Source organism: Boleophthalmus pectinirostris, unplaced genomic scaffold (genome assembly GCF_026225935.1).
Source record: "Boleophthalmus pectinirostris isolate CB_2022bp ecotype Guang Dong unplaced genomic scaffold, ASM2622593v1 HiC_scaffold_12, whole genome shotgun sequence".
Lineage (NCBI taxonomy): Eukaryota > Metazoa > Chordata > Actinopteri > Gobiiformes > Gobiidae > Boleophthalmus > Boleophthalmus pectinirostris.
Window position 1 is genome coordinate 27354511 of NW_026571018.1, and position 9603 is coordinate 27364113.

Genomic DNA, 9603 nt, shown 5'->3' on the forward strand with positions numbered 1-9603 from the left:
ACAGTACTCTAAATGGTAACTCTCTGATTATGGAAATCAACCCATGTCTTTTTCGCAACACTACACTAAAGGAAATGGGCTAGGGTAGCCTTATGTTCAATTTATATATGAAATACAAGTTTACAGTGAGGCTATATTTCTGGGAATATAACAAAATACATACCAGATTACATTTGTATTTATTTGCCACATATTTTTTTAATATAAAATACATTTACACATATTTACAAAATCAATTACATCCAAACTGCAAATTTTTTAAACAACCAAAAAAGGTTCAACAGATTTCTGGAGAAATTAGAAACTTGAAGAGATATTTCTGCACTTATAGGTTTCATTTTACAGTCCATTCATTTTCAAGAAATTTGCAGGCATGCTTTAGCCCAGTTTTGTATTGGAAAATATAAATTGCCCATCCCTCACTACAGTACAGTTCTACTTGTCTTTGCCATCACTAATTCATTACCTTTTTTCTCCTTCAACCCCTTTTGATAAATATGGAGCACTGTAGACCTAGGAACACTCATTCTACTTCAAGGCCAAATGTTTATTGTCTCTAATACAATATCCCACTTCCAGATACGAAGATGATCTGTCAGTGGTCATTTTGTTATGCAAGATCAGTTTACTCATGTCCGATAAGACCTGTTTCAGTCTTCCTCCTTCTCAATGTAGCTCTTACAGCCGGCCCGTGCCATTTGTCTCGCCAGATACCGCTCTCTTGCTGATCCCACACTTTGATCTGTGCTGCGTTTTGCAAACTTACTTTCCTTTTCCACCCCTTCACCCTCTTTTTCATCCTTCCTTTCATCCTTTTCTTTAAGGTTTTCCCTTGTTTCTTGATTGTTTGGGGAACTTTTTGATTCAGTTTGTTGACTGTTTTGGGGGCTTTTTGGTTCTATGTCTTGTCTCTTTTTTGGTTCAGTTTTAGCAGGCGTTTCTTTTTCTGTATCCTTCTTGTCCTTTTTATTGTCCCGATCTTTATCTTTTTGTTTGTCATTGTCCAAGTGCCTTCTCTTTTCCTTCTCTTCATTCTTATGGTGGTCTCGGGCTTTTGGACTTGTTTCTCTTTTATTGTGCTTATCCTCCCTCTCTCGCCCCCTGTCTCTCTCCTTCTCCCTGTCTCTCTCCCTGTCTCGCTCCCTCTCTCGCCCTCTGTCTCTTTCTTTATCCCTCTCCCTATCCCTTTCTTTGTCTCGCTCCCGATCTCTCTCTCTGTCCTTCTCTCTTTTCCTCTCTCGGTCTTTTCGTCTATCAGATTCATCACTGCGTCCTCCATGCCTGTCTCGCTCCCTTTCTCTATGCCTCTCCTCTCTCTCCTTCTCCCGGTGCCTATCCCTCTCTCTATCCCTTCCTTTATCTTGATCTCGGTGACTTTTTTTCCGCCTGTCGTCCTTGTCCTGGTTCCGGTCGTCTCCACTGCCCGACGAAGGGGACCTCTGTCTGTACTGGCGTTTTGAATGTGGCTTGTTAAACCCAAATTTCTGCTCTTGAATCTCTTCACTGTCACTGTCACTTTTGTCTTTGGGTGAAGGTGACCGGGCAGGCGATGTCATTTCAGTGTCTTCTGCAGGTTTGGAACTTTCGTTTCTAAAAAGGAAAATAAGACATTATGCTTACTTCCAGCAGATCCCTCGGAATACTGTGTAGATTGCAAGTGTTACAGTTTTACTGTAATGTTATTTACAGTGTTATCTAATTTACAGAAAGTTAGATTTACTTTTGTGCTAAATGATCCGGGACAGTCTCTTCTCCCACAGTTTGATTCAAAAGGTGCCGGTAGAAACCACTGAGGTCCTGCTGCTTCTTAACATCTAATGCCGCTGTAGAAACATTGGAACTGCATTGTTATAGTATAGGAGAGATAGATGTCATAAGGTTGTTTAAGGTCATTCAATTAAAACAAAAAATGCACTACTAATAAAAATACTTAGGTGATAAATATTGGTATATTTTGCACTATTGTTTGTTGGTGTATTTCTATTGATGGAGAAAAATCCAGTCTTTACAGGCAATTTTAAAAATATGCAATACAATACATAAAATTGGAATTAAAAAGTTTTATACCTCTACAAATTACACAAAAACACAAAATAAACATTAGTAACTAAGTATATTCATACCTTCTAGAGCTGCCTCTCTTTTCTCTCTCTCCTCCTCCTCTTTCCTCTCCAGAAGTTTTTGTTTGTATGCCGAGGTGACATACGCCTCTTTATCAGCAAACTGCTCCCCCTCTGCCTCACGTTCCTTCTGGATCTTCCTCTCCTCTCTCCGTTCTTGTTCTTTTTTTCGCTCTTCCACTGCTTTCATCAACTGGTGGATATATTTTGGCTGCAACAGAGGCAAAGGAAGAAGCAGACATGTTAAATGTTAGAAATGTGAACAGTCAAAAGAAGCGTCAAGTGTGTTAACAGTATGAGAAAAGCATGTTGATGTGACAGTGGAAGAAGCTGTAATAGATATGTCTTACTCTTTTATCTGTTCCTCCAAGTATTTTCTTATTACTTTCTTGTCTTTGTTTTTGAAGGTCATCATACACAGCATCATAATCATATACTGTACTGTCCTGATCTAGGGCCTTCTGCATCTCCAACCTTGTCTTCAGAAACACAACCACAACATTAAATGAAAAACTACATTGGTATAGGACATATTATACTGTATTTGAATTAAATATACATAGTTCAACTTACCTGCTTCATCATCTTCTTCTTCACTGCCTCTTTCTGTAATGTTTCACCAACTGATGTCTGTAACAAGCAAAAAGAGTGAATAAACCATTTTCAAACCCTGAAATTAAGATTTTACCCATGACACACACCTCATCATCAGAGTCATCTCCAAACACCGAGGGTCTGGGAAGTGCTGCGGTCTTGGACAATCCTTTCTTTTGAGGCAGGATAAGCCCATACCTGAGACAAGATGACATCTGTTTCCTTATATTATTTTTAGATTCGTTTGCTCTGTTTTTATTGCGTTTTGTCATTGCCAAAAATGTAAACACAGAATGAATGAATATGGTATGCGTTTGTTTTTATAAACATTTCACAATAATCCATAAGACTTTCACATTATTCCAGAGTATTTAAGAGGAAATACACACTTCCGTGGACTTTTGCAGAGGGTTTTGAATCAATACCAAAAAAATAAAAATAAAAAAAGAGAATGTTTTGCTGCGATAGCATGTCATTAGCACATCGCTACCATCCAAGCTAACATTACAGTATAGTTTTATGTAAAAGTTGTACTTTGGTACCTTACGAAATGCCAAAAACTTTTACAGATCATGCACCGCCATATATTCACTTAAATATATATGTAATGCGTCGATTAATGAGCTTATCCTACTGAAAACACGCAACTTGTTAGCCACTTACTGCTTTGAGGGTGCCGCCATCTTGCTTTTTGACTATGCTCAGACCACTCACTGCAGCAGATTCGGCACATCTATTTTTCAGTTTATATTTTGATATGGTTGATGTCCACAACTAAAGAAATTACACTGAGTAGGCATATAAAATGGAAAACTAACCATGGACTTTTGGTGTAATTCTAAATTAGTAAATAATAATACATGGCATAATAAGACAGCAGGTGGCGCTGTTTGTATTGCACACGTCTGTGGTTCCACAGTAATAAACGCTGTATTGCTTCAGTCAGTCCTTACCTAAACATGCCTGCAAATGTCTTGGTTGAGGAAAATTGCACCGAAAGTGAAAAGAAATTCAGAAATTATATTATCAAATACACTTATTTGAACAATTATGCTGAAATTTTTATTCAGCTCTTTTTGCAACCTAAAACACTTTTATAGGCAATATATACAGAATTATTCTGCACATCTCAGATTTTTGTGATAGTACAACATATGACACTTCGGTTTTTTAGAGTCTGCATAATTATGCCATGGTGATGACACCACATACAGGTGACATGAGCACCGGGATATTCTTGTACAGTCAAAAATTGCCCATTAAAAAGATCAATTAAAAACACATATGTTGTTGATCCTCAGTGGTGAATGCAAATGATGACTGCTCCCAAATACAGGTCTTAATGTGTCATAGCAAACAAAGGCATAATAAGCTACATAACCTTGAGAATGGAGCTCTGAAGCTAAGCACAGGTGGACCTGGTAAGAACTCTGATGGGAGACCGCTGAGAATACCAGATTTGTTAAAGGGGTCGCAGTGGCCCAAGAAGACAGCTCATTGTGACCTTAGGCAAGACACTTTGCCTACCTTACCTATGAATGTGATCTGTATGTGATTGGTGGTCAAATGGGACAATGGTGCAGACTGGCTGTCACTGGCCACTACTGAGTATGGAGGGAATAAGTAATGCTTGAAAGGTGATGTATTATTAACCCCATGCACAGGGACCCTTCAGTAGATCTGAGTCAGGATCCTGGTCAGGATTCAGGATATAAAGGTCTGCTTTATTTTACCTTAAGGAAAACTGGCCCTCTGTATTTGACAAATGTTTTAATGTCACTGGGGCAACCTGTCAAGAGTAGAGACCCAAGGCAGAGCTCAGGTCAGAACTACCTAGCTGGAGTCATACTGTGCATATTTTAGCTAGCTGGAGAATTTGACCCATAGTGTACTTTTAGACTGATGGGGAAACCAAAGCACCAAATGAAACCCAAGACAAGAATGAATAAGCCATGAAAATAAGTTAATACCAGAATTCAAGACCCTTTTTGTGAGAAAGTGCATTCAGATTTCACCCCTATGCAGTTACTGTAAAAGTCCCATGTTAAAATATACCAAACTTAATATATGTTTAGTTATTACCTTCTTAAAAAAAACTCAAAATACATAACATGAAGTACGCTTTGAGTAGTGAATGACTCGAAACAAAACAGAAAACAGGTCCTTTTGTAGAGGCTTATATTATATTATATTTGAATGATGCTAAAATGAAATCTCTTCTTCAGGAGCCTCTTCAACAGCGAACTTTAGGCTGGAGTAGTTGGCCATATTAGGAAGGTCGTGCACGATGCAGCAGCTCAGAGCAGAGCGGGACACTCTCATATCATCAATAATGGACCATACACCTGTCCTAATATCAAATCTCTCTACGCAAGGGATGGTCGTTAAGCCATTAAAGCCACCGATCACATAGAGCTCATTGTCCAGCACTGCGATCCCAAAGTTATAGCGTGGGTTAATCATGGACGGCAGGGGGTGCCACTGATGGGTCTCTGGGTTATAGGCCTCCACTGTGTTCAGGCAGGCATCCCCAGTGAAACCACCAACCTGCAGAGGAATGACACTATTAGTCATTTCAATCAATTTGTTATTTTTTATATTATTGTATCTCCTTTTAGATTACTTCATCCAACTGGCTGTTAGGATGCTGAACTATCTCTTCTACCCACCAGCGGCCAGGGAACTAGGTCTGCGTCTCCCCAAGAACAGAATCTCCCCAAAGAACACTAGGACTCAGACCCCCAAAAAGACTGTCTTGTGCCTTGCACTATATGCCTTTCGCACTTTTGCACTATTTACCATTTATTATTTATTTCTTACGAATGAGATAGTGAGAAACATCATTTCTATTCTTTGTATGATTTTATATGAAGAATTGACAATAAACTTCGAACTTGTACTTATTACTACAGTACTTGCAAATTAAAAGAAGTGAATTTACCCACAGATAATTACCCTGACTTATGTCAAAATATATTTGCAAATGTTCATAGTCTATGTACATACTCACAGCAAGGATATTCCCTGCATATGCAATGACACTGACACCTCTGCGTCGACTCCTCATGTCAGGGATCAAGGTCCACTGGTTGCTTCTAGGGTTGTAGCACTCAGCTGTGAACAGACACTCGGTCCCATTGAAGCCTCCACAAATGTAGATCTGCAGAGAGAAGACACGTGTGATATACGTTTTTATACTTACTTCATATATTTGATGTCTTCAGTATGTGTTTATGTAGAAATTTTTGACTGGTGCAAAAAGTGTGGGCGATAAATGTTCATGGTCTTCACCTTTCCATGTAGGGTGGCACTGCTTGCATTAGTCCTCTGATTGTGCATGGAAGCAATCATTGTCCACTGGTTAGTCTCGGGACTGTATCTTTCAGCTGTTTCCAGTCTCTCAGTCCCATCAAAACCTCCTATGGCATAAATAAACCCATCTAGCAACACCACACTCACATAACAGCGTCTTGAATGCATGGAGCCAACCTCCTGCCAGGACTCATGGGCCAGGTCATACTTGTGCACTGTGCAAAGCTGTTCAAAACCATCAAATCCCCCAATGACGTAGACACACCCATTTAGAAAGACCGTTCCGTGATATGCACGTGGAGTCTCATCCCTATTGATGTTAAAGATCCAGGCTTCAGAATAGCTGTCATAGATTTCAATGGCGTTTGTGGGACGGCTCATATTCCAGCCCCCCACGGCCATGAGCACTGCCTGGGGTACTCTGGGGCGCGTGTGGCAGTACAGGGATGAAGAGGGTCCGATGGGTAAGCAATGTCTTTTCATGGCCTGAATTTGTTGCATGGTTCTGATCAGGTACATTTTGCATTCACGACTTTGCCAGACAATCTCATTATCAATGACGTGGTCACTGAAGTACTCAGCCTCCATATAAGCCAAACGGATCTAAACAAGACAGGTTAATTACAAGCAGTACAAGTCAAGTACAAGCCAATATGTAGGAAGTTGAACCTATTTTAATAGCTCACTTTACAATGTTGTTACATGTCACTCACAAAAATTGACTACTTACTCCTAAAACTAAAGCTAAAAATAAATAGAAAAAAAAAAAAATCAACATACTTTTGGCAGGAGATCTTTCATGTGCGCCTGCCTGTCCTGTGGCGAGTGGTTGATCCAGAGCAGGATGGCCTCAAACACAGCCATCTCATGTCGCATATTCAGAAGGTCGTTTTCAATGAAACTCATCAGATCCTCCACTGAGAGCTGCAGGAAGCCGGAACAAGTCACCACCTCCCGGAAATGTGTCAGGATGTAGGAGAAGACCTTCTGTTTCAGCTCGGGATAGTAGTAGGTATTAGTTATGGACCAAGTGTTGAAGCAGGTCTGAGGGCTAAGGGACTCCTCTAGTGATTTACAGCAAGCCTGAGTGATCCCAGCCACACTGAAGAAATTGGCAGCGATGAAAAGGTCCTCAAAGTTGTTTTTGGTTATTCTGACAGCCCCAGTGTAGGCAAACTCTATTAAAGCTTGCATTATATTAGCTGACGTATTAGGGAAGTTGTAAATATTGATTGAATTGGACCCGGTGGTGAATAAAGATCTGAGGATCATAAGACAATTCAGGTTAAAAATATAAAGCACATGCACATATCAGTTATATTACATTACAAATGTTTGTCCAGCATTGAAGGCCAAGGCCATTGGCATAATGGAAACACCACACACAGTTTTGGAGATGTTTGGACCATCACCTATTCTCAAATTTTAATACTTGCTAAAATGGTCACTGTTGGTCATTTAATGCCAGTTTTACACATTTTGTTAAACAACTGTGAAAACCAGGCAAGAATACAATATTAGACAACAGGTTTAGAGCTTTCATTTTGTCCATCATCCCTAAGATATAATCAACACAGAAGCCAGGGTCATGTACTAAAATCGGTGAAGTAGCTTTTTTATTGTCAGACATTGACTACTCTGCTCTTTCTTATACCAGCATTTGAGAAAAAACTCCAAATATGCATTGTGTTAATAGCAGTTTGCACCATTTCTCTTAATCATAAGAGAATTAATGTTTCATGTCTTTCAACAAATGTATACTCACTTGAAGAAAGGGCTGCAGCCACACATGACCAGTTTGTGCACTTTAAATAGTGAGCCCTCCACCTGGATCACAGCATCACACAGGAGCTGATCCTGACGCAACTCCTCCATCACCATCATCTGGTCCGACATTGTAGAGTTTTGGGTTAGAAGTTGTATTTTTTGTATAGAGGTCATTTTTAACATGAGACCTGAATCTACAGTACACGATAAGAGTAAACAGCTTCCCATTAGACCTTCTTAATGAGTGCAACATCTGATGATATTTTTGTCACAGGAAATAACATTTGTCTCATAGATATTTTCATTGAAATCTCTTGAGGAAGTCCTGGTAAGTTTGCCTGTGAGCAGATGCGGCTGGAACAAAATGTCCGCCGGGGTGGGTCAGTATTTGAGGGTCTGAAAACGGGGAGGAAATCTTTACTCATGTGGTCTGGGATGACTCTGTCCTCCTGCCCAAAAACATGTAGGGATGGGATCTGAAGAGGGCTCTCGTAAAACCTCTCATGCTCCGTACAGGCACTGCGGAAACCAGCGACCAGGATGGCAAATCTGAAGTGAAAATCCGGCTCTAGGTTTTGTTTCTGGAGGGAGCAAAGCATGGCCACATACGCTGCTCCCTGACTGAAGCCCAGGATGTCATCGAAGGGTCCTTGGGTCTTTACAGCATCCCTCACAGTGGTCACGCTCTGGTCCAGCCCCAAACTCACCTTGCAGGTCTGCTGTGCACTGAAGCTATGTGCCGCCACATCAGAGAACCACCATCCTCTCTGCTCTATGCTCTCCACAAGAGGGCCTGGGCTGGTCTCTTTGTTTGTGGACACCAAAGAGAAACAATAACAAATGTTAAGAGGCATCAGGTCAAATAATTACATCGTTTTGATTTTACACGCTAAATTCTGAATCTTCAAAACTAGCTCTGAATTAATAAACTTGATTTAAATAGACAGAGAACAAGGAAACCACACTAATAAATGAATGAAGTTCATAAAACGCCAACAGTGTATTTTTTAAGTGTACAAATGCGTATCCTCCGTTGCACTGACCGTTGCCCGTGGCCGGGCTCTGCACGCTGAGCGGCGCCTCCATGAACACCAGCTCCTCGCTTTTCTTCAGCAGTTTCCGCAGGGCTCCGGTTTTCTCTCGGAAAGAGCCGCTGTTCTGCCGGTAACCGTGAATGCACAAATTACTACGATGATCAGGTCTGGTGAAGTTGTTGCTTTCAAACATCAATAGAATACTGTAGCGACCTACAAACTGTCGCAATGCTTTATGGGATTGTTTTTATTTGGGGCTATTGACAGGCAGTCATTTTCGGGGGGGAGCGTTCAGACCATGAGTTAGGCAGGAGTGTTTGAAATTTAAACCTGCTCTGTTGCTATTTTGCCGGTGTAATTAAAGCTGAAATGCAAGCTAACCTGTTCTCACGTTTTCATTTCGTAACCGCCGTTACAACACTTTAAATAACGATAATCAATTAAATATAATACAAATACATAAAAATATAGCCTCAAGCTATGTCATTTATTTTTATTTTTTTGTTTTTTTATTTATTTTTTTTAAGGCAAATGCTGCACTCTAGTGGTGAAAGGAAGGAGCTTGACGAGACCTTATTTTAATTAAAATTAGTTGCGAGCTCCTACAGTGTTTTCAAACAGCAGACCTAATAGTTAAACATTTGTATTTTAGCTGTGTGCCACTTGGCGTCTTGTTTTTACTTTTCACTAAACTTTCATGACGATTTTCCATTAAGTCTCATTATTTGATGCACCTTAAATTAGGGCGCAACTGTAGACCCGGCAAGTTGGTAAAA

General features: G+C 40.2%; 2 protein-coding genes across 3 annotated transcripts; both read right to left on the bottom strand.

Moving 5' to 3' along the window:
* Positions 1–162: 162 nt before the first annotated feature.
* nsrp1 (nuclear speckle splicing regulatory protein 1) lies at positions 163–3481 on the bottom strand. Of its 2 annotated transcripts, none has more exons than XM_055148948.1 (7): positions 3378–3481; positions 2822–2912; positions 2694–2750; positions 2471–2599; positions 2124–2331; positions 1721–1823; positions 163–1590 (listed from the first exon to the last, which is right to left on the bottom strand). In XM_055148948.1, the coding sequence occupies exons 1-7, from the start codon at positions 3395–3397 to the stop codon at positions 651–653; spliced, it is 1548 nt and encodes a 515-aa protein (XP_055004923.1). In that variant the 5' UTR covers positions 3398–3481; the 3' UTR covers positions 163–650. The 2 variants fall into 2 exon arrangements, with proteins under 2 accessions (XP_055004923.1, XP_055004922.1); XM_055148947.1 differs by lacking the exon at positions 3378–3481 and adding an exon at positions 3257–3275.
* A 1394-nt stretch (positions 3482–4875) lies between these two features.
* On the bottom strand, positions 4876–9042 carry LOC110158537 (kelch-like protein 10). The gene is made up of 7 exons (XM_020923044.2): positions 8837–9042; positions 8501–8598; positions 7792–7910; positions 6807–7287; positions 6006–6629; positions 5725–5874; positions 4876–5261 (listed from the first exon to the last, which is right to left on the bottom strand). The coding sequence occupies exons 1-7, from the start codon at positions 9018–9020 to the stop codon at positions 4917–4919; spliced, it is 2001 nt and encodes a 666-aa protein (XP_020778703.2). The 5' UTR covers positions 9021–9042; the 3' UTR covers positions 4876–4916.
* Between the last annotated feature and the right edge of the window lie 561 nt (positions 9043–9603).

Coding starts and splice junctions, on each gene's coding strand:
- nsrp1 (XM_055148948.1), bottom strand. CDS start 3,397: ATGGCGGCACCCTCAAAGCA. Junction 2,600..2,693: donor AGAAGAAGATGATGAAGCAG/GTAAGTTGAACT, acceptor GTGTTTCTGAAG/ACAAGGTTGGAGATGCAGAA. Junction 1,591..1,720: donor CCGGATCATTTAGCACAAAA/GTAAATCTAACT, acceptor TTTCCTTTTTAG/AAACGAAAGTTCCAAACCTG.
- LOC110158537 (XM_020923044.2), bottom strand. CDS start 9,020: ATGTTTGAAAGCAACAACTTCACCAGACCTGATCATCGTAGTAATTTG. Junction 8,599..8,836: donor GAGCCCGGCCACGGGCAACG/GTCAGTGCAACG, acceptor CCACAAACAAAG/AGACCAGCCCAGGCCCTCTT. Junction 6,630..6,806: donor TGAAAGATCTCCTGCCAAAA/GTATGTTGATTT, acceptor TGTCTTGTTTAG/ATCCGTTTGGCTTATATGGA.